This window comes from Puma concolor, chromosome A2 (assembly GCF_028749965.1).
Source record: "Puma concolor isolate L17-30 chromosome A2, mPumCon1.1.hap2, whole genome shotgun sequence".
Classification (NCBI taxonomy): Eukaryota; Metazoa; Chordata; class Mammalia; order Carnivora; family Felidae; genus Puma; species Puma concolor.
This window is the reverse complement of record NC_141668.1, coordinates 161,692,435-161,717,261: the sequence shown is the minus strand read 5'-3', so window position 1 is coordinate 161,717,261 and position 24,827 is coordinate 161,692,435. Positions and strand designations below refer to the sequence as shown.

Genomic DNA, 24,827 nt, shown 5'->3' with positions numbered 1-24,827 from the left:
AAGCTTAGCCTGTACTACAGCTAATCCAGCGTCTCACAGATTGTGACACTGGGAGATAGCAGTGGCCTTGCTAGCTCCTGAAGCTTGGTTGTGGGGTGTATGTGTGTGTGGATATGGAGGAGGGACCGGTGGGAGGTGAGTAGGAGAAAGAGGGGTCAAAAAGTACACTTTACCCCACCTTACCTTACATTATGGATGGTTGATAACTCAGTATTGAGAGAGGAAAGTTTCCTTTTCAAAATCCAAAGGATCAGGATAAAAAATATTAAATTCACCTGCAGGAATCACACAGACCATGCAGAATGCAAGTTAAAGTAACGCACTGTATCCCCTATAAACGGCACACAGATCCTACCTCCCTGCCTGTGGGATTGGATTGGTGGCCAGGGGAAAGATCAATTCGTACAACGGAGAAAATGTATTGCCCTTGTCCTATCTTGCACCCAGCATGCCTGTGGTGCTTCTTCTTTGGTCAGGAACATCGGGACCCATAGTCAGACTCACACAGATAATCACACAGACGGGGCCAAGGAAACTCCAGATGAATCCCTGGTTCAGGTCGAGCCAGCAGCTGGGAACAATGGGAAAGGGGGCATAAATTGAGATCAGAAACAAACACCTTTTCCTAACACTTTTCCAACATCTCCTGAAAAGGTCAGCTGATGACAGTGAGGGCTTTGATCGCTCACCACCACATGTTAACGCAAACATCTTATAAGCCGAGTCCTGCTGAGTTTTCAGACCAGCACTGTGAGGGTGGGATCGTGGGGACAACTGTTATACCCATTTCACTGATGCCTGAGCCCTGAGGACTCGAGGTGCCAAATTATGGGAACGATGAAGCTGGGACCTAACCACAAATGCCCTCCTTCCAGAACCTTCCACACTCTTCTTGTCACCTTTCTCCGTCTCACCACGAAAGAAGTTAGAGCTGTTACAGCCAAGGGAAAAGGACAGCGTGTTCGACATGCATATCCCAATCATGGTCCTGAACACCGCCCTCAAAACTGTCCACAGCACAGGGTGAGAGTTGAGCTCACCGAACACGTGTTCCATAAAGGGAAGGTCTGGATGCAGCAGAAATGGCCACGATTAGAGCCGGGACTCCATAGCCCACAGGGAACATGAGCCACTTCATGAACCTGGTCACACTGGAGTAGTTGACCACCGTCAGGTTGCGTGCCGTGAGGAAGAGGTGTAGACCGTCCAACAGCATCCAGGTGAAGGAGGCCAGGTAGAGATAGTGTAAGGCCCCCGCGATGATGGCGCACAGCAGCTGGGGGAGGAGGAAGGAGTCACCAGGAGGGACAGTCAGGGAGGAGGGTGGCCCCAGGACCCCTCCCATACCTTGCCAGCGGGGAGAACTCGTATATATGTATATAGGGTCGAGTTGTTGAGAGAGGATTGTCTTCTGCTTCATCAGTCAACGTGAAATAGGCTATTTACCCCTCCAGCCTCCCTGTCGCCCAACGATATTGTGTTAAGGTATCAGTGCAGCAGGGCTCCACGAACTGAGCATCCCGTGGCTCAGGGCAGGGGGTCCTCTGGGACAGTGTCAGTACCTTGATCTTGGTCTGGTCGATGGCCGTGAGGAAGAGCAGGTGGGCCAGGAAGAGGCAGATCGAGAGCTGCAGGTGGAGCGAGGTGCTGGTGTTCTGGATGGCTTTGCACAGGAGGAAGGTGAGGGCTGCCAGGAGGAGGCACAGCAGAGAGAGGCCCAGCCCCACGTAGGTGATGACAACCAGCACGGGATCCTCCTCCTGGGACCCACCGAGGAGGACATCACAGTCAGTCTCCAGGATTAATTTCCCCCCCTTTGGAATGCGGCATCCCAAACACAGGCATGAAGCCAGTTGATAAGAGTTTAAGAAGCGTCTGTCAGACTAAGTCGTCTTCTTCCCGGCTTTACTGAGGTATACGTAACATACAAAATATTGCACACGTTGAATGCACACATTTTGATGAGTTTGGGCATAGGCACAGACCTATGATGCCATCACCACAGTCAAGGTAATAAACTATCCATCACCTCCACGATCCTGTGTCCCCCTTGCTTTTTTCTTTCTGGGGTAAGAAACAACACGAGATCGACGCTCTTGCCAAGTTTTTAAGTGCACAATACTGTGTTAACCATAGACTCTATGTTGTACAGCAGATTCACGTGGAAATGAAAGAATGTGCTAGGCTAAGTCTTGCACTCAAGTGATAAAGGAAGCCCTGTGTCGCAGAGGCCCCTCATGCTCTCTGCTACCTGCCCTTTGGCCGTTTTCTGGGAAATCCAGTGACCCTGCCCGAGACTATTTCTCCTGCCACAGGAGCATGCCTGGACATGCCAGAGGGGTCACAAGTACCAGGATGTTAATACCCCTAGAAGCTGCCCTCAAACAATACAAGTTATGGCATTGGTGGATAAATATCCCAGCTCCCTCACCTTTATGTGGGAAGGCTCTGAAATGCATGTTCTAGGATATCTCCCAGGAGTACCCAATGGGATTGAGTCCCAGTTGTCCATGTTGGTAACTTTCTCTCTCCCCCTCCCTCTCCCCGCCTCTCTCTTTTAGAGGGAAGGGAAGGGACACAGGGAGAGGGAGAGAGAGAATCCTAAGTAGGCTGCCTTCCCGGGGGGGAGTGCGATGTGGGACTCGATCTCACGACCCTGAGATCATGACCTGAGCAGAAATCAAACTGACTGAGCCACCCAGGTGCCCCAGTAACTTCCTCTTTAACACACCGCTTACTGGCTGCCTTCTCTTCTCTGTCTCACCTCCCTACTGTCCTACTGATGTGTCTTGGGGTCGCTTCCCAGAAAAACTACTTGCCCTCAAATTTTTTGTCTCAGGATCTGTTTACAGGAGATCCCAAACTAAGACATCTGTATAATTCAGCTCTTGGGGCTCATCTCCTTAAAGACAGGAGCCACAAGTCTGATGAGCCACGCAGACTCAAGCGAGACTCACCGGTGGGAAATGACAGTTGCTGTCTCTTATAATCACATGGGGATTTTCACTTATTTCAATGTCACTTTATAGAATTTCTTAATCCTCTGTGTTTTTTTTAACCTTAAAAATTGTGAAATATAATGCACATATAGAAAAGAGCACACACACACATGTATCACATGATCCATAATTATTAAATGGTTGGTGAGATCATTAGTCTGTAGACATTATCCCAGAAGCTCTTTCCAATTGCAAACCACCTTCTCCCCCAGAGGTAACCGTGGTCCTTTTAGGATAAGCAATTCCTGATTATCTTTATAGTTTTACCACCTAAGTACGCAACCCCTGAGAACATGGTTTAGTCGTGTCTGTTTTTAGATTTTTTAAAGTTTATTTATTTTGAGAGAGAGAGAGTGCAGGCAGCGGAGGAGCAGAGAGAGAGGGAGAGAGACTCCCAAGCACTGCCAGTGCAGAGCCTGATGCAGGGCTTGAACTCCCAAACCGTGAGGATATGATGGGAGCTGAAAAAAAGGGTTGGGCGATTAACTGACTGAGCCACCCAGGTGCCCCAGTTGTGTCTGTTTAAAAAAAATTTTTTTTAATGTTTATTTATTTTTGAGGGGGGGCAGAGAGAGGGAGAGACACAGAATCCGAAGCAGGCTCCAGGCCCTGAGGTGTCAGCACAGAGCCTGAGGTGGGGCTGGAACTCACGAACCGTGAGATCATGACCTGAGCCAAATTCAGGCGCTTAACAGACTGAGCCACGCAGGCGCACCAAGTTGTGTCTGGTTTTAAACTTGACATAGATGGAACCACATTCTATTCCACACCTTCACTCCGAAAGCTATGATAACAGAGGCTTCACCACCTAGTAGCTACACCTTCTGGAGTATGTTGCTTCCTCATCACCCTGGAAGATCCAATGTGGGATTTTCTATGCCTCATCCCAGAAAAGTAGCGTTGCTTTTAATGACCCCTCAGTGGGAAAAACCTCGATATGCATTAACTGTACGAGAATGGAGAAGTCAAGTGTAGAACAGTCACGCAAGAGAATATTATACAGCAATGAAAATAAGGTCCGACTCATAGATGCAATGATGAATGAAAGAAAGACGTGTTTTATGTTTTCAAACCCATTCTACCTTGCCTTCTGCCATCTTTAAATAGGAGAGGTCAGAGATTTCCACCCGGTGTTATTTTCATCAACCCCAAATGGAACCCCCATGCCCATTAAGCACTTACCCCCCCCCCCCCCTTCCTTGTACGGAATCATACAGCATGTAGCCCTTTGGGTCTGACCTCTTTCATTCAGTGCGATGTTTTCGAGGCTCACCCATGTTGCAACACCACAGAGTCAGTATTCAGATTTCAGCTCAAACACTGAATTCTTAGAGGCCACCCTGGCCTTTCCGTGTAAAGCAACAAGCTTTCTGCCATCGCTTACTTTCATCACTTGAGTTTATTTTTCCCATTACAAAAAAAAATTTTTTTTTTTAATGTTCATTTTTGAGAGACAGAGAGACAGAGCATGAGCGGGGGTAGGGGGAGAGAGAGAGAGAGAGGGAGACACACAATCGGAAGCAGGTTTCAGGCTCCGAGCTGCCAGCACGGAGCCCGATGCGGGGCTCGAACCCACCAACCTTGAGATCATGACCTGAGCCGACGTCGGACGCTCAACCAACTGAGCCACCCAGGCACCCCTCCCATTTTTTTAAAGAGTATTTCTCATCCCCCCACAGGGGCTGACACAGGGCTGGCTGGAGGAATTAAATGTACACGTTGTACCTGGTTGGTTAGGGCCATGAGGACAGCAAAACTGGACAGGTGAGTGGAGTTGCATATGGTGTGACTTTTGTTTGCTTGTATCAGGAAACAGCCGTCGCTGGACCACTGGCCGCCCTCGTTCGTGCTTTTCCAGTAGACGCAGACGGCCTTTCCACTGCTGGGCTTCATCTGAAAGTAGAGGGGGCTCGTCACGTTCTTCCTTGGGACGGACAACTCTCAGCGTGTGCGTCTACACTGGGGTGGCAAGTGAACAGACACGTGGCCGCTTAGAAGTGACTCAGGCGATTTTTGGGGCGCCTGGGTGGCGCAGTCGGTTAAGCGTCCGACTTCAGCTCAGGTCACGATCTCGCGGTCCGTGAGTTCGAGCCCCGCGTCGGGCTCTGGGCTGATGGCTCGGAGCCTGGAGCCTGTTTCCGATTCTGTGTCTCCCTCTCTCTCTCTGCCCCTCCCCCGTTCATGCTCTGTCTCTCTCTGTCCCAAAAATAAATAAACGTTGAAAAAAAAAATTAAAAAAAAAAGAAGTGACTCAGGCGATTTTTATTCTAACTGAAGAGGACGCCTGCCAGGACGCCTGTTCCCATAGTCGCAGCGCTGTTGGGGTTCCATGTGACACGAAACAAAATCAAGGCTCTCTGGGGGGCCAGAATTTTACAGGACGTCATTGGTTTCAGGACTTTATCTGCCACCAGGAAGTCAAACAAACAAACAAAAGTAAATAAAAGAGGGGCGCCTGGATGGCTCCGTGGGTTAAGCGTTTCACTCTTGATCCCGGCTCAGGTCTTGATCTCACGGTTGGTGAGTTTGAGCCCACATCGGGCTCTGTGTTAACATCAGAGCCGGCTTGGGATTCTCTCTGTCCCTCTCTCTCTCAAAATAAATACATAAACTTTAAAATAAAATAAAATAAAATAAAATAAAATAAAATAAAATAAAATAAAATAAAATAAAATAAAATAAAATCAAGTATCTATGGCTCATAGAGTTTTCTCCTAAACACTCCCGAAGGCAAATTTCCATGATGCCTTCATACCAGTTCTGTCCCTGACCCCTTATAAAGCAACTGCTCATGCAATGAGACGGGGAAGTTTAGGAAAGAAATGTCGCCAGGAGAGAGAGAACAGAATCAGCCTTCCACCTCTTCTTTTTCTCCCAAGGGTTTCCAGAGCATCACTTCATGGGGCCAAGGAGACGAGGCAAATGCTCTCCTGTTGGGAGGCTGTATCTCCTTTGATAATTCGCTAGACCATCTCTAGATGCCATATATCAAAAATTCCACACTTAGATTTTAGGACTCGGGTAGGCGAAACCGACATGTCCCCACTTTCTCCCCCTCAATTCTTATTTTCTTTAAAATTAAAAAATAAGTTTATATATCTTTGCCAGCTTTCTTGAGATATAATTGACATATAAATTACGTAAGTATAAGGTATTCAACATAATTATTTGATCTATGCATACGCCGCACAACAAAGTTAATTAACATCCATCACCTCACGTAGTTGTAATTTTTATTTTGTGGTGAGGACTTAAAATCTACTGTCTTAGCAACTTTTTTTTTTTTTTACATTTATTTATTTTTGAGAAGAGAGAGACAGAACATGAGCGGGGGAGAAGAGAGAAAGAGGGAGACACAGAATTTGAAACAGGCTCCAGGCTCTGAGCTGTCAGCACAGAGCCCGATGCGGGGCTCGAACTCACGAACTGTGAGATCACGACCTGAGCCGAAGTCGGACGCTTAACTGACTGTGCCACCCAGGTGCCCCATAAGAGACTCTTAAATACAAAGAATCAACTGAGGGTGGCTGGAGGGGTTGTGGGTGGGGGGTGGGCCAAATGGGTAAGGGACATTAAGGAGGACACTTGTTGGGATGAGCACTGGATGTTATACATGGGGGGTGAATCACTAGAATCTACTAAAATCATTACAGCACTCTGTGCTAACTAACTTGCATGTAAATTCAAAAATAAAATAAAATAAAATTCCAAGTCCTATGCTTAACCAACCGAGCCACCCAGGCACCCCCAAATTATTATTATTATTTTTTCAGATTAAAAAAAAAGTAGGGGTGCCTGGGTGGCTCAGCCGGTTAAGTGTCTGACTTCGGCTCAGGTCATGATCTCATGGTCCGTGGGTTCGAGCCCTGCATCGGGCTCTGTGCTGAACGCTTGCTCAGAGCCTGGAGCCTGTTTCGGATTCTGTGTCTCCTTCTCTTTCTGCCCCTCCTCCACTCTCACTCTGTCTCTCAAAAATAAATAAATGTAAAAAAAAAAAGTAATCTCTACCCTGAACGTGGGGTTCAGACCCACAACCCCGAGATCAAGAGGCGTAGGCTACACCGACTGAGCCAGCCAGCAGCCCCCGAAAAATTATTAATGAGCTGCTTTGCATGGTGGTTTTCTTAGGACGGGTTCAAACTCTGGAAATAACGAGTCTAAATCCAGAAACACTACATCTTCTGAATCTCAATTCAGACCCACCACGTTTCACGAGGCTCCTGGCTACGGTATTCGACGGCACAGTCCAGAAGCCCAGACCGGGGAGGGAGTACACATTGTTTGGTCCACCTCCAAGACCCCCTAAGCACGCTCAAAGAGCAGCTCTGACCCACCTTCACGTGCTGAAAACTCAGAATCACAGACTTGGGGAGAGATGTATTCCTTTCGGGTCCAATAGCGGCACTCACTACCTGAGAGTTCAGGTAAACTCGGTCTTTGCCATTTGCCTCTTCAAAGAACGTTGCGTTTATGATGTTTCCAAGAGAAGAGTATGAAATAAAGGCAATTGCGGTGGGACCTGAGGAATCGGAGAAATGAGAGTCTGAAAAAAAATGCCACCGTTCCTTCCCCACACCTATGATGCACACGCACACACACGCACGTGTGCATATACACAGGTATACGTGTGCACGCATAGTCACATACCTGAGCGCGAGTGCAATAGAGATTCTCACTGTCTCTCCCTTTTCCACCTCTGACACAGACTTCGTGTTTTTGGCCCTGAACCCTTTTTCTGGACTGAATAGGGGAAAACTTGGAGGAAGAACTGGATGGACCGAGAGAGGTTAAGCTGATTTGTGTAAGAGAGGACACTGCTGGCCTTAGGAGAAAATGATATCAAAGTTGGGGGGAGGGCCAAGAAGAGGCTGATGGGATTTTGAGGGAGGAGGAGAGGAGAGAGGTGGGTCAGCCTCGAAGAGGAGGAAACTCAGCAAGTTGGGTAGGTCTTCTTCCACTTCCTCTGCTGCCTCCTGGAGACTTCCAGAAAGACTGGCTTATTTTTCAAGACTTGGAGCATTTGCTTTGCATTCCTTTTGGATGAAGAATAATGTTGAGACTGGACTTAAGGAAATCCGTTAATAGTTGGGTTACACATATGTCTATCTCTTTGTATGTATGAATGTAATCATCTCCTTCCGTATATTATATACGTAAACCAGATCTAGAAATAGTGTATATAGAAATCATAATATGGGGAGCCTGGGAGGCTCAGTCGGTTGAGTGTCTGACATCGGCCCAGGTCATGATCTCACGGTTCATGGGTTCGAGCCCCGCGTCGGGCTCTGTGCGGACAGCTCAGAGCCTGGAGCCTGCTTCGGATTCTGTGTCTCCCTCTCTCTCTGCTCCTCCCTTGCTTGTCTCTGTCTTTGTCTCTCTCTCAAAAATAAATAAATATTGAAAAAAAAAAAGAGATCATAATATACCCATACCTCTATCTATTCACATATTCAGTTTTCTTTGATGGAATGCCTACTATGTTCCAGACACTATTCTGGAGATACAGTGGGGGACAGGATAAACCACTTCTTAGGGATCTTACTTTCTGGTCCAGGAGAGAAGCAAACAAACATAAACAAACCAATAAAAGCCTATGTCACAGGATGATCGGTCCTATGGAGAAAATTAAGTGAGGTGAGGGGACAGGCAGATTTGGCGGATGCTATTTCAGACAGTTTTCAGACAGCAGAGTGACGGCAGGGAGGGCCATGTGGGCATCGACAGAAGAGAACATGCCCAGCTGGTTCAGGGAACAGGGAGGAGGTCAGTGTGGCTGAAGAGGGGTGTGTAGGGTGGAGAGTGTGTTGGGGGGAGGGGTGAGGGCAGGGGTGATGGGGGCAGATCCTGCAGGGCCTTATAAGCCTTGAGGAGGGCTTTTGCTTTTATTTTAAGACAGTGGTTGGGGCGGCTGGGTGGAGAAAAAAGTGGCTGACTCTTGATTTCAGCTCAGGTCATGATCTCAGGGTTCATGGGTTCGAGCTCTGTGTGGGGCTCTGCACTGGCAGTGTGGAGCCTGCTTGGGATTCTCTCTATCTCTGCCCTTCCCTCCCCCCGCAAAAAGAAAAAAAAAGATCTTTTATTTTAAGCTAGTGGAAAGGCACTAAAGGATGTTAAGCAAAAGAATGCCATAATTTAATATACTTTAATAGGCTAAAAATAAAAATGCACGTGATATATTTATATCATGTATTTATAACTATTATACAGTGGAAGGACATGTATATGGCATATATCAATAGGATGGGCCAAATTGTGTCCCCCCTACCCCCAAAATTCATTAAGTTCAAGTCCTTCAGAATGTGACTGTTTGAAGACAGGGCCTTTATAAAGATGGGGCCAGAGGAGGGAGAACCTGACTTTGGTGCCGTGATGGAAATAGGCAATCCTGGGAGGCATCACGGAGGGGGTGAGAGCTGAGCCACATTGAAGAGTAAAGAAGAACTCTGGACACGCAAAGAGAGACCGGAGACGTGCACTCACAGGGAAAAGACTGTGTGAAGACAGAGAAGGTGGCCATCTGCCAAGGAGAGAGGCCTCAGAAGAAACCCACCCTGCCTGCGCCTTGATCTCAGACTTGTAGCTTCCAGAACTGTGAGAAAATAAGTTTCTCTTGTTTATATAAAAGGAGAAAACAAATGCATTTGTAGTTAGCCTGAATATAATGGATTATGGGCTATAGCATGGGTTATACAGAGTTACGGGATGCTATGACCATATTCCCATGTCCGTAAGTTTTCTTTTTTCTTTGTAGCCGCAGAGAAGTCCACGCCGCAGAGGCCATCTATGTGGATGAGTGAGGATTGTAGGGACCGGAAACAGGTTAACAGGTTTCTGGATAAAAGTCCCTTACTAGTCACTTACTAGCTCTGCAGTAAAATAAATTCCTGTTTGAATAAATTCTTCACACGCTTCTCTACTCAGGCTTCTCTGGTCTTGCCTGAGGGAACAGAAGCGATTCATTTCTGTTTCTCTGAGTTCATGACAGTTTTCCATTTGTCAGAGTGAAACAGCGGTAGGTGGACGGAAAAGACGGGCAGGTGATCTGTCCACCTGCTCTTATGCTTGGAAACGGCCTAGTTTTGAGCAGAGGTATTCTGGTTACAAGCAAAATCGCAAGCAGAAAAGAGAAGGGTGGCTGTACTTTTCCAAGGTCAGCCTCTGTGGCCTGGATTTGTTCTCTGAGATGTTTTACAGGGGAGCTGGTGTCATGTGACTGTCTGTCTCGAATTACCTGGGACAGTCCCAGCTCACCTCTGGTGGGTGTCTTTGGGGCGAGTTGGTAACACCTCCCTTCGATCTTAAAGTTGTTGCTCTTTGAAGGTCATTTATAAGGTCGCTCTAGATGAGCATTTCTCAGTTGGTGGGGGCGGGGGGGAGTGGCAATTCTGCCCCCTCTTGGGACATTGGGCAATGTCTGGAGGCATGTTTGGTTGTCGCACTGGGTGACGGCTACTGACGTCTAGTGAATCAAGGTGGGGGAGAGGCTGCTGCTCAACATCCCTACTGGACACAGGATGGCTGCTATGACAAAGAATAGACACAGCCTGAGGGACAGAGAAGTGTCCCTCTCTGAGCTGTCAATGGGTTCTTTTCTCTCACTGGGAATGTTGAGGCATCGCCCTAAATGTGGATTTAATTCAGCGAACGTTTATCCCTGTCCTCCAGCTGATGTGCCCCTCGTGGTGACTATAGAAAGAAATCATTCAAGATTTTGGTCCTTATGGGGTTTCCAGCACAGTGGGGGAGACAAAGACGTGTCAATCAAGACACAGCACAACACGTTAGATGCCAGGATGGGGTAGGTTCGAGATGCTGGGGGAACGTAGAGGAGGGAGGGTCAGATTTTGGTGCCGTGATGGAAGTGCGCAGTCCTGGGAGGCCTCATGGAGGAGGTGAGGGCTAGGCTGTGTTGAAGAGTAACAGTTCACCCAGTGGAGTGGTGGTTGGCATTCCTGGCAGAGGAACAGATAATGCAAATGTCCAGAGATGAGACTATGGGGCATCACTGGGGGAGGGTGAAGAGTCCCGTACTGGGCACCTCTAGGCCAGGGGCTCCTTGAGGCACATGCAATCACATTACGATGTCTGTAATTTACTTAAACAATTCAGCATAGGCAGCCGTTGTGGGCTGAGCTGTGTCGTCTCTGAATTCCTATGTGAAATCCTGACCCCCCACGACCCCAGGATGCGATTAAAGAGCAAGCGGGACCACAGATGTGTTTTCGTCTGGCTTGCACTGGGAAGTCGTGCACACTCTCCACAAATCGTGAGTTTCAGAAGAACCTGGGGACAACGCCGGTGTGAATCACGTGGCTGGAGTTTGGCTTCTATCCTCCGCCTGGCCTGTTCTCCAACGGGGCAGATTCACGCGCTTATCTTTTTGGGGGAGGAGAGGAAGTAATAGGAACTAATTGCCTCACTTCCTCAGTTCAGCATGTGGTTAGTTGTCCACGTTTTGTTGTCTTTCCTTTGGGACTTTTGCTGACATTACAGACCAGCTGTACCCACCTTTACAGGATGGGATTTTAAGACCTCATTTATCACATTACACCAGTTATAACGCCATGGCAGCTATGGTAAGACCAAATTTGAAAACTGAAGGCATGGGGCGCCTGGGTGGCGCAGTCAGTTGAGCGTCCGACTTCAGCCAGGTCACGATCTCGCGGTCCGTGAGTTCGAGCCCCGCGTCGGGCTCTGGGCTGATGGCTCAGAGCCTGGAGCCTGTTTCCGATTCTGTGTCTCCCTCTCTCTCTCTCTCTCAAAAATAAATAAACATTAAAAAAAAAATTGAAGGTATTCATGCAACCAACCTGATTTTTGGTTTCTCTTGAAACACCAGAAAGTCTGGCAACACTGGGACAGTTAATAGTTTAACAATCCATTCCTGTGTACACAGGATTAGCAGGTGCTGTAGGTGCCTTGACTATTCCCTGGGCCCTCTTGGGTTTGAGAGAGAGAGAGAGAGAGAGCGAGCACACACGAGCAGGGGAGAGGGCAGAGAGAGGGAAGGAGAGATTCCCAAGCAGGCTCCATACTCAGCAGAGGGCCTGATACAGGGCTTGATCCCATGACCCAGGGATCGTGACCTGAGCCGAATCAAGAGTCAGATGCTTAACTGACTGAGCCCCCCAGGCGCCCCGGGTTTCTTATCTGCTGATAGATTCTATTGCGAACAATTGTAACTCTCTGCCTGGGGGCATTCCCTGTAGGGAGTGTGTTTGATTTGTACACAGGGCAGAATGGGAGAGCTCGGTAGGGCGGGTCACAGTTACCACCTGCAGCAAATCTGCTCACTGACATACTGACACCTGTAGTGGCCGTCCCCTCTTCTCTGTCTCATTTCCTCTCTCTCCTACTGGGATGGTTAATTTTGTGTCAGTGTGGCTAGGCCATGCTACCCAGCTGTTGGGTCAAACGTGAGTCCGGGTGTTGCCGTGAAGGTATTTTTCAGATGAGGGTAACATTTCCATCAGGAGACTTTGAATAAAGTAGATTACCCTCCATCACCCAATCAGTTGCAGGCCTTAAGAAAAAGACTGACTTCTCCCAAACAAGAGGGTATTCTGTCTCTCGGCTGTCTTTGGTCTGTAGCTACATTAACTCTTCCCTGGGTCTCCGGCCTGCTGGCTAGAGTTTGGACTTGCTACCTTCCATAATCACATGAGCTAAGTTCTTAAGATCTCTGTTTCTCTTTCTGCCCACACGCATATCCTATCGATTCTGTTACTCTGGAGAACGGTGACTAATCCGCCTACCGATGCCTCCTGGAATCACATCCCAAATACACTCCTTACGCTTCTCTCAGGGACTGCATTTGGGTGAACCCCGTCGGAGACCTGGACAGAAAAGCCTCCAAATTGCAAAGAAGTGTCTTCCACACTGAAGAATAGAAAGCCTCCACTTTGGGGAGGTTTTTTTTTTTTTTTAAGGAAAAGACTCAAATGACACAGTCTTCGGGTAACAAACCAATTAGGAAAGACCTTATTGGCGACTCTCCCAATGACTCACATAATGATGCTGATCTTTGTGTCTTAGAGGTTCTGAATGCAGCCACTACATGTACCTTTCACGTTTTCCTGCACGATGTCATTGCAACGGATGTCCACTGAGTTCATGTAGGTGTTCAAGCTGAAGACCTTTCCTTCTTCAGAGCAATTGTCTGTAACAACTAGAGTTTCAATAGCTGGTGAGAAAAACAACAGGCAAGTTTATCATTATTACAAGCTTTAAAAATGTGAATAGCAACATGAACAGGTCACATTTACTGAATGTCTAGAATGTTCCAGGCACTGTACATTGTCATATAATCCCATGAGGGACCATTATCCAAATGAGGAAACTGAAGTTAAGAAGTTAACTCCTTAACTCCTGAAAAACAAGTTCTTTTTTTTTTTTTTATGTTTATTTCTGAGAGAGAGAGAGAGAGAGAGAGAGAGAGAGAGAACATGAGTGGGGGAAGGGCAGAAAAAGAGGGAGATACAGAATTCAAAGCAGGCTCCTAGCACAGAGACTGGGGGCTTGAACTCACAAACTGTGAGATCATGACCTGAGCTGAAGTCGGACGCTTAACTGACTGAGCCACCGAGACACCCCCTGAAATACAAGTCTGTAACTAACGTTCTCTAGCGATCATCTTTGAAGCAACAATTCTGTTCCTAGGAATTTTATTCTCAGAAAACGACATGGATGGGAGGGAAGATTTAGTTATGAGAAAGTTCATAGCAGCATAGGTGATAGCGTGGAAAACAGGAAGTGATCTAAATGTTCAACAAAGAGGAACTGATTCAATAATTGATGGCTTATCTCTATAATGAGGAACCATGCTTCCGATGAAAATGAGGTCACAGGAGAATTGCCATCAAGAAAAAAGCTCATGGAAATATTTAACTTAAACATTAGCAGATGGTTAAGGCTGGCTGTGGGTTAGAAATTGTTGAAGCTGGGTGATGGATACAGTTGGGTTCTTCCTGTATCTCCCCATTCATGGTATTATCCCCATTCACAGATGAGGGGAATGAAACCCATTGAGGTCAGGGCACCAGTTTCCCATCAGTTAGGACCTGGCCAGGTCAGGAAAGGTGAGAGCTCTTGTAATCTGAAAAATGGTTTAATTCTGAATGAAATGAGTGAGTGAATGAATGAATGAACAAATTAATAATTGAATCCTGATTCCAGTTTCCCAAGAAGGTGAGGCATTGGATTTTATTTTCTATTAAAAATTATTATTATTATTTTTATAGAGCATAAACTATCTCATCATGCAAATTGGTAAAACAGAATGTTTAGGTAGGCATACACAAATCCTCTGATATCCCTGAGCTGAATAAAAACACAGCACACAGCATTTCTGGAGGCCAATGTGGTGATACGCATCAAAGTCTATAAAATGTTTCTTTTCTCCTTGACCTAATGATTCTTCGTCTATGAATTTATCCCAAGAAAATATCAAACAAATGTACACAGATAAATTTTCAATGGTCTTTTTCACGGGGTTCTTTGGCAACAACCCACATTTCCCAGAATAGGGAAATAAATATAGTACAAATAAATTATATACAGTGCAATTTGATAAACCGTTGACGATAATGATGTAGGTAATGATGACGTATACCATTTACATGGAAATATGTTAGTGATGTAATGCGTGAAAACTGTATGCACAAAATCACACACACAGGAAATATGTTTCTTCATCAGATGTGTACCTATGTGGCTATAGGATGGGAAGACCGGGCTGTGGGCAGATTTGGCTGGCCTAAATTTAGTTTGTTTGTGTGTTTTTTTTTTTCTATTTTTAAAAAAATCTAATACTGGGTTTTGCTATGGTATTTTATAAAATAGTGAAATGATTGCTAAAGTCAAGCTATTTAACAATATCATCTCCTCACCTGGTTATAGTGTACATATATATGACAAGGGTGATAAAAGTGTTTTTATTGAAAAAAATATGCAGTGAGATGTTCCTTCTGGGATGCTTTACATACTATCACTGTGACATGTGCCAGTAACTATTGGGCAAAAAAGCCCTACTTTTTGGGGTGCCTGGCTGGCTCCGTTGGTGGATGAAGCGTGTGTCTCGTGATCTCAGAGTCGTGAGTCAGAGTCCCACACTGGGTATAGAGAATACTTAAAAATAAAATCTTAGGGGCGCCTGGGTGGCTCAGTAGGTTAAGCGTCTGACTTGGTTCCAGCTCAGGTCATGATCTCACAGGTTCGTGAGTTCGAGCTTCCGTTGGGCTCCACACTGTTAGCGGGGAGCCTGCTTGGGATCCTTTCTCTCCCCCTTTATCTCTGCCCCGCCCCTGCTCATGCCTGTGCGTGCTCTCTCTCAAAATAAAGAAACACACTTAAAAAAACAACAACCAAACTACTTTTAAGCCAAAATCCTAGACTCAGGATTGGAAACCATTGACCATCTTTTCTTTTTTCTTTTCCTTTCCTTTCCTTTCTTTTTTCTTTTCCCTTCCCTTCCTTTCCTTTCTTTTCTTTTCCTTTCCTTTCTTTTTTCTCTCTTTTCTCTTTTCCTTCCTCCTTTCCCTTCCCTTCCCTTTCCTTTCTTTTCTTTGCCTTCTTCCCTTCCTTTTCTTTTCTTTTCTTTTCTCTCTTTTCTCTTTTCTTTCCTCCCTTCCTTTCCCTTTCCTTCCCTTCCCTTCCCTTCCCTTTCCTTTCCTTCCCTTCCCTTTCCTTTCTTTTCTTCCTTCCCTTCCTTTTCTTTTCTTTTCTTTTCTTTTCTTTTCTTTTCTTTTCTTTTCTTTTCTCTCTTTTCTCTTTTCTTTCCTCCCTTCCTTTCCCTTCCCTTCCCTTCCCTTCCCTTCCCTTCCCTTCCCTTCCCTTCCCTTCCCTTTCCTTTCTTTTCTTCCTTCCCTTCCTTTTCTTTTCTTTTCTTTTCTTTTCTCTCTTTTCTCTTTTCCTTCCTCCCTTCCCTTCCCTTTCCCTTCGTTTCCTAAAAGTTCTATGGAGGTGTGATTAATGTGCAACAAATTGCATATAAAACAGTGTACAATTTGATGAGTTTCATAGAGTGTGTATACAGCTGTGTGTATATGGTACGCACCTGTGATACTAACACCACAATCAAGGTACTGAACGTGCCTCTCATTCCCAACAGTCTCCTTAAATTGTCTCATGCTCTTTTACTCCTGTCTCCCCCTTCTCCTGTCACTATAGGTTAGATTGTACTTTCTAGAATTCTATATAAATGGACTCAGGCAGTGTGTTTATTTACTTTTCTAACTGTGTAACCCAGACTCCAGCTTGTAATAGCCCCCGTGTGTATCAGGCCAGCTCCTCTTCTTACCCACAGTACTGTTGTGAATTTTCTGGTTTTTTTGCTCTGGGGATTTCAAGGCAGTTTCTAGAACGCTCGATTCTACAGTCTGGAGAAGAGTTGTGGCCCAAGATGCGACTTCTCTCTTCTCTCCCATTGCCCAGGGAGTGTCATTAGTGACAAGTGACTCGAATTTCTCAACAACACGTTGCAGCTTTGGAGACACAAAGAATAAGAAAAAAAAAAAATCCAATCTGATAGATCCCACACCCTGAGGGAAAGTAGAAAGCACGAGAAAGCAGGTTCTGGAGCCAGAGGACCCGGTTTGAATCTTGTCTCTGCCACTGACCAGCTGCATGAACTTGGAAAAATAACTCGATTGCTCTGTGCCTTGGTCTCCTCCTATAAGGATGGGGACAGTAAAAGAATGCCCTAGAGTTTTGGGGAAGATTAAATGAATAAGAGATGCCACCTTCGAAGAACAGTGTCTGTGCCCAGATGAGGATAGTTATTATGAACATCTTTTACCATCAGGGGAGTGGTAAGCTTGCGAGGAATAAAACAGTGGTGCTCCAGTAGGGCGATTTTGGCCTCCCAGCGACATTTGGTGATGTCTAGAGACATCTGGATTGTCACCACCGAGGGATGCTCAGTGGGTGGGGGCCAGAGAAGCCACTGAACACCCTTGAAGGCACAGGACAGCCCTCCCCCACACCGTGGTAAAGAATGACTCAGGCCCAGATGTCAGTGGTGCCAAAGCTGAGGAAGAGCGAAGTTGTTATAGCTCAAAAGATGTTCTAGGGGCACCTGGGTTCCCAGTTGGTTAAACTTCCCACTTCTGCTCAGGTCGTGATCTCAAGGTTTGTGGGTTCAAGCCCCCCCATCAGGCTCTGCACTGACAGTGAGGAGCCTGCTTGGGAGTCTCTCTCTCGGCTCCTTCCCCCCACCCTCTCAAAACAAATAAATAAATAAGCTGTCAAAAAAAAAAAAAAAAGCCCTATGGGAATATGACTTCTAGCAGTTTCTTTCCTTGTGCAAAAACAAACAAACAAGGGGCGCCTGGGTGGCTCAGTCGGTTAAGCGGCCGACTTCGGCTCAGGTCATGATCTCACGGTCTGTGAGTTCGAGCCCCGCGTCGGGCTCTGTGCTGACAGCTCAGAGCCTGGGGCCTGTTTCAGATTCTGTGTCTCCCTCTCTCTGACCCTCCCCTGTTCATGCTCTGTCTCTGTCTCAAAAATAAATAAAATGTTAAAAAAAAAATGAAAAAAAAAATGAACAAACAAAACAAAACAAAACAAAAACCGAAAAACAAAAAGAAGAGGAAAAGAAAAGACATTCGTTCTAACTGGCCTTTTTAAATCAAGAAATTCATCTACGAAGTGAAGCAAAGACATGAGACAGAGGGTGAAAAGAATGAAGGGCTGCGGTGGAATTTTATAAATATAGGTGTAACAAGATCGTAATATAGGCGGACTTGGAAGGCTATTTTTATGCGAATCCCCACATCCTTGTACTTAGAGCGTGGTCCTCGGACCAGCGGCATCAGCATCACCTGGCAGCCTGTTTGGAATGCAGACTCTTGGGGCATGAGTCCAAATCTGCATTTCACCCGGTTTCCCGGGGGATTTGTGGTATGGACGCACCTCAGAGATTGCAGGTTTGGTTCCAGACCCCAGTAGTAAAGTGAATAGCATGGTAAAGCTATTCAAATAAACTTTTTGGTTTCCCAGTACCTATAAAAGTTTTGCTTACACTATACTGTAGTCTATGAAGTGTGCAATAGCAGCATGTCTAAAAAATGTACAAGCCTCACGTCACCCAGTGCTCACCGCAAGTGCACTCCTTAATCTCCATCACCTATTTAACCCATGACCACCGGCTGATGTGTGGAATTGTCGAATCACTATCGTGTCCACCTAAAACGAATATAACGCTGTATGTTAACTAACTGGCATTAAAATAAAAACTTTAAGGGCGCCCGGGTGGCTCAGTCAGTTAAGCATCTGACTTCAGCTCAGGTCATGATCTCGCGGTCCGTGGGTTCGAGCCCCGCGTTGGGCTCTGTGCTGACAGCTCAGAGCCTAGAGCCTGCTTCAGGTTCTGTGTCTCCTTCTCTCTCTGTCCCTCCCCCGCTCACACTCTGACTCTCTCTCTCTCTCTCTCTCTCTCTCAAAAATAAATAAACATTAAAAAAAAAGCCAACCAATCAATCAACATAAAAAGTGTGCCTTAAGTAAAGGCACATTTTTTACCTTAAGTAAAAAATACTTTATTGCTAAAAAATGCTAATCGTCCCCTGAGCTTTCAGCAGCTCATGATCACTGATCACAGATCAACATAACAGATGTAATAACAATGAAAAAGTTTGAAATACTGTGAAAATGATCAAAATGTGACACAAAGACACGAAGTGAGCAAATGCTGTCGGAAAAATGACGCCAACAGGCTTGTTCCGTGGGGGGGGGGGGGACTCCCCAAACTTTCAAGTTGTAAAAAACACGATACCTGTGAAGTGCAGTAAAATGAATCCCAACAACACGAGGTAGGCCTGCGTGTTCAGTTACTAGACAGTAAAACCCATCAGGACAGGGACTTTGTCTTCTTCACGAAACAGCATCTAGAACAGTCCCTGGCGGATGTAGGTGCTCAGAGTTCATGGGTGGCGTGGATGCTCTTAGGAGGAAAATGCAACTGCACCGAAGAGTTATAAGCAGAGTGATATATAAAAAAGGGCTGCAGGAACATTCAGAACCAGGGTTCGAGCAAATCTTTTTAAGGTTTGGCTCCTTTGGTCTGAGCTTTGTGGAAATCCTGAGCTGAGTTTGCTAGTTTACAAGCAGCCTCCATAGAAAACATACCTCTGTCCACTAAATGACAGCTGAGATGTTCGTGGTTGAAACTCATTCGTACAGGGTAGGCACCAGAGCATCTGCCCTTCAGAATTGCTATTGTAGTGTCTGATCCAGCGAGAGGACTTTGCACCTTTTTCCGGCAACGCATTTTGTTAACCGGGATGTACTTGGGACAACACGAAATGCACCCTCTTAAAGTATACGGTGCGGGGCAACTTAGTATATGCACGAGGTGGTGCAACCACCACCTCTGTGTAGTTCCAAAACATTTCCAGCATCCCAAGATAAAACCCATGAAGCGATCACTCCCCACGCCCCCTCCCCCCAGCCTCTGGACACCGCTAATCTGCTTTAGTGGATTTGCCTGTCCCGGACGTTTCATAGAAATGGAACCTTACACTACGTGACCCTTCGTGCCTGGCTTCCTTCACCCAGCATGATGGTTTCAAGGTCTACCCATGTTGTAACGTGAATCAGAGCTTTACTCCTTTTTATGACTCAATCGCATTCTACCCTGGGGATCTACTTTTTATATATATTTTTTTTATCGTTTATTTATTTTTGGGACAGAGAGAGACAGAGCATGAACGGGGGAGGGGCAGAGAGAGGGAGACACAGAATCGGAAACAGGCTCCAGGCTCCGAGCCATCAGCCCAGAGCCTGACGCGGGGCTCGAACTCACGGACCGCGAGATCGTGACCTGGTTGAAGTCGGACGCTTAACCGACTGCGCCACCCAGGCGCCCCTACTTTTTAAAAATCCATTCATCTATTGATGGACACTTGGGCTGTTTCTTCCTTTTGACTACCGTGAATAGTGTGGCTATGAACACAGGCGTGCAAGTGTCTGAGTCTCTGCCTTCAGTTCCCTTGGGTATATTCCTAGGAGTAGAATTGCTGGGTCATATGGTAATTCTATGTTCACCTTTTTTTAAATTTTATTTTAGAGAGAAAGAGAGAGAGAGAGAGAGAGAGAGAGAGCAAGCAGGGGAGAGAGGGAGACAGAGAATCTCAATCAGGGTGGAGCCCCGCACATGGGGTTCAGTCCCACAACCCCGCGATCATGACCTGAGCTGAAATCAAGAGCTGGATATTCAACTGATTGAGCCATCTAGGTGCCCCGCTATGTTTCACGTTTTGAGGAAATGGGCAATGAAACTTCATAATGAAATGTTCCTGCTACGTGATAATTACACGATTGTTTGTTCACTACTTCAGTGAACACTTGTTGCAGTCCCAGTGCGGGCTTGGGCTGATTCCTGCCCTCAAGAAGCTCACTGTCTAGGTGGTGACAACACATGACTGTGACTGTTGTGGGCCCACCAGAGATAACAATGGAGAACCTGGACGGAAGAAGGTATACTATGGACCAGGCACTCTGCTAAGTACTCCACATGTATTATTTCATTTAACCTTTCCATCCTTCCGAGGAGGTAGAGGCCATTATTACCCCGTCTTACAGATGAGTAAATCAGTCTTGGAGAGTTGTGATGGTTAATTTTATGTGTCAACTTGGCTGGGTCAGAGAGTACCCAGCTATATTTGGTCAAGCATGACCCTTGGTGTGTCTGTGAGAGTGTTTCTGGATGAAATGAACATTTGGATGGGTAGATGGACTGATTGCCCTCCCCAACGTGAGTGGGCCTCGTCCAATTGGTTGAGGGCCTGAATAGAACAAGATGTCTGAGCAAGAGGGAACTTTCTTCTGCCTGACTGCCTGCTTGACTGCCTTGAGCTGGGACAGAGGTTTTGTTTCCTTCATGCTTGCCTGAAACGTCAGCTCTTCTGGGTCTCAGGCCTCTGGGTTTGAAGTGGAACAACATCATTGGATGTCCTGAATCTCTGGCTTGTTTACTGCGTATCTTGGGACATGTGGGGCTCCATAATTGCATGAACCAGTTCCTTATAACATATCTCTTTCTTCTGGGTCCCCTGTTGGTTCTGTTTCTCTGGAGATCCCTGGCTAATACAGAAAGGTTGTGTCATTTTGCCCATGTCACTTGCCACTGAAGTGCTGAGATTTGAACCTCTGACTGTACTTCTGACCTCCCCATCCCTCCAGCAGAAGAACCTGGGGAAGGGGGTATTAACTCATATGGGAGGGCTTATGGAGGCCATCCAGGAGGATGTGATGCTTGAATTGAGTCTTGAGCAGAGAAGAGAGGAAGGAAGCCAGCCAGGTGAGGTACTGGGAACAGAGTTTCAGGTAGAGACAGCAGCATGTACCTGGAGGCCTGGAGCTTGGAGGTCAAGGTGTGAGCAGTCCCTCTGGAGTAGAGCAGGGTGAGGGTGGGGAGTGGGGAGAGGAAGGGACCAGCCCATTCTGCTAGACGATAGATTCTCAGAGACATGGGTCCTTCCTTTGTTAACATTCAGAGTCCATTTACAGACGCTAAGTGATTGCTACCTAAAAGGCACTTTCTTGGTCTGTCTCATGTAATTGCCTCCAGTATCCATTCCCCTCCCCCTTCCTTTTATTTAAAAAATTTTTTTAAAGTTTATTTATTTATATTGAAATTGAAAGAGAGAGAGAGAGAGTGAGCAGGGGAGAGGCAGAGAGAGAGAGAGAGAGAGAGAAAGAGAGAGAGAGAGAGAGGCAGAGAGAGAGAGAGAGAGAGAGAGAAAGAGAGAGAGAGAGAGAGAGAGAGAGAGAGAATCCCAAGCAGGCTCTGCACTGTCATCACAGAGCCCTATGTGGACGGGAACTCACGAGGCATGAGATCATGACCTGAGCTGAAACCAAGAGCCAGATACTTAACTGACTGAGCCACCCAGGCGCCCCTCCCCCTTCTTTTTAATAATTGAATGGATTCCTCAGATTTTATATGGACCATGTTCTCCGTCTGAAGGCCACATTGTCCCAGCCTCCCTTGCAGCTAGTTTTTGGCCGGGCTACCTTCAGCTTCTGGATTGTTGCTTTCAGACAGCTCTCCAAGGAAATGATCACAACTTCATGAGCGTATTACAGAGTGAGTAGATGTATCCCTTTTCCCAACTCTTCTCTCTTCACCCTGTGCTCCAGACAAATTGCCCTGGACTCTATCTCCCCACCACCCACCAATACAAATGCAGCTTTGGAGCAACCTGTTTTAGGTCATATCATTGAGGACAAGGTGCTGGGGGATGGTGGAGCAGCAGTATGGGAAGAACGTGGGTACCCTGAAAGGCCTCACCAGCCTGGACTTAGTTAAGTCAGAAAGTAATAAAGACGGGGGAGCCCGGGTGGCTCAGTCAGTCAAGCGTCCGACTTCGGCTCAGGTCATGATCACGCGGTGTGTGGGTTCGAGCCCTGCATCGGGCTCTGTGCTGAGAGCTCAGAGCCCGGAGCCTGTTTCAGATTCTGTGTCTCCCTCTCTCTCTGCCCCTCCCCCACTCACCTCTGTGTCTCTCTCTCAAAAATAAAAAAAAAACATTTAAATAAAGAAAGCAATAAAGCTCCATCTTTTTAAAGCTATTGGATATTTGGGTCTCTGTACAGTTTCATTTAGTCCACCTTTCTCGGCCTGGGATAGATCCTATCTTTCGGGGGCAGTATACACACACAGACACACACACACATCCATATGGACACACACACTCTATCTAACTCTGCCATGAGATACATAGGAATGTACGTACAGCAATAAACACGGCAACCCATATGCATATTTCAGTTATACATAATATAAATTACATATAATATCATACTATTATATCATAATTAATTTCTATTATAATTAAAAACTATATTAAAATATATTATATACCTTAACATGTAATATGAAATATATATGACACATATATGTATGATATACAATGTCTAGCACACATATGGTATACGGTATCCACACCCACATGCTAATTTTGTGCTTTGTGGATACTTGTTATCTGGGTTCCAAGACTCAACTTCTACTCACCTCTTCCGTGTCTCTGGTCGTCTTTGAGGAAGTGGTTTCTGCAAAAGATATAAAGGGAAGTTACTGCTGGAACTGAGAGTGAAAGGGCGGAGAGGTGGATGGGCAGGGTGAACAACTTTGCACCTAGAAGGTCTAAACCCATGCTGTTTATTTTTTTTTTTATTTAAAAACATTTTTTTTTGTTTATTTTTCAGAGAGACAGAGCGCCAGCAGAGGAGGGGCAGAGAGGGAGGGAGACACAGAATCCGAAGCAGGCTCCAGGCTCTGAGCCATCAGCACAGAACCCAATGCCGGGCTCAAACTCACAAACTGTGAGATCATGACCTCAGCCGAAGTTGGACGCTTAACCGACTGAGCCACCCAGGTGGCCCTTCTTTATTTTAAAAAATATTTATTATTAACTGTTAAATTCCAGTTTTGTTAACATATAGCATTACATTAGTTTCAGGTGTGCAGTATACCAACTTAACAATTCTGTACATTACTCAGTGCTCATTAGGATAAGCGTACTTTTCACCCCATCACTTATTTTACTCATCCCCCCCCCCCCCCCACCTCCCCTCTGGCAACCCCTGGTTTGTTCTCTACAGTTAAGAGTCTGGTTTTTGTTTGTTTGTTTTTTTTTTTCCTTTTGAACTCCATTTTTTTATGTTCACGGACAAGGTTGTGCTCTTTTGAGAGATCAGAGTCAAGTTCCTTATCCTGATGGAAAGCAGTGTTTTTTGATGGGGGAGGGGGGGGTGTGATTTTGCCCCCAGGGCATGTTGGCGATGGCTGGAGACAGTTTGGCCGGCACAACTTGTGATGGGGAATGCTACTGGCCCCTAGCGGTGGAGGCTTGGGGGTGCTCACGCCTCACAGCCTACGATGCACACGGTGGCTCCCGACCACAGAGAATTATTGGACCCCAAATATCAATATTGCTGGGGTAGAGATACTCTGGCATTGAGGAAGCAGGAAAATGTAAACTCTAGATTCTTTAATTCAGTCTTGGCTGGACAAAAATAACCGCAATGGCCGAGGGGACAGGAAATTAGATACTTCTGGTTTTAAAATTCAGGCTGGCTGCGAATGACAACTGAAACAAGAGTATCAGTTTTTGGTTATCAGCCCTTAATGAGACCTTTGTGCGTAGCTTCTTGGACTTTGTGAGGACCCCCATCTCTATTTTAGGAAAATGAGGAAAGGCCAACACATGCTGACATCCCAGTTAACCATTAGACTGAGGTTAAGTCTACCTAGTAGGATCAGAGAGTTTATATATATATTATATATATATATATATTATATATATATATATATATAATATATATATATAAAATTTTATTATATATAAATATATTATATAATTATAATATATTCTATATTATATAATTATATTTACATATAATTATATGTTATATAATATATATATATTAGAACCAGATGAAATGTGAAACACATTAGCAAACCTTTGTAGGCAGTTTCCTGAGTGCTCTGTATGGTAGTATTTCATTTAAGTCTTACTTAATCCTTGCAACACCCTGTGAAATCTATCCCCTGTGAGGTGTATCTACTGATTCAATGAATTAGTGAATTTCTTTTTTTCTTGATGAGCCTGCCTACAGGTTTATAACGTGTTTATCTTTTCAAAGAACCCTCTCTTAGTTTCACTGATTTTTTCTATTGTTTTTTTGAAGTCTTTAATTTATTTCTGCTCTGATTGTTTTTTTTTTTTTTTTTGGTAGAATATCATTTTATTTATTTTTTAAATTAAATTTATTTGTTTAAATTCAAATTAGTCAACATATAGTGTAATATTGGTTTCAGGAGTA

General features: G+C 45.6%; 1 protein-coding gene across 1 annotated transcript in view; it reads right to left on the bottom strand.

Moving 5' to 3' along the window:
* The window catches only part of ADGRE3 (adhesion G protein-coupled receptor E3), a 47,735-nt gene that overhangs the window by 7,738 nt on the left and 15,170 nt on the right, over window positions 1–24,827 (bottom strand). The window contains exons 5-13 of the mRNA XM_025915810.2: window positions 23,014–23,051; window positions 16,297–16,480; window positions 13,063–13,182; window positions 7,334–7,518; window positions 4,725–4,892; window positions 1,563–1,760; window positions 1,041–1,276; window positions 505–571; window positions 184–275 (exon numbers count right to left, since the gene is read on the bottom strand). Coding sequence (XP_025771595.2) covers window positions 184–275; window positions 505–571; window positions 1,041–1,276; window positions 1,563–1,760; window positions 4,725–4,892; window positions 7,334–7,518; window positions 13,063–13,182; window positions 16,297–16,480; window positions 23,014–23,051 — 1,288 coding nt within the window. The remainder of the gene's footprint in view (window positions 1–183; window positions 276–504; window positions 572–1,040; window positions 1,277–1,562; window positions 1,761–4,724; window positions 4,893–7,333; window positions 7,519–13,062; window positions 13,183–16,296; window positions 16,481–23,013; window positions 23,052–24,827) is intronic.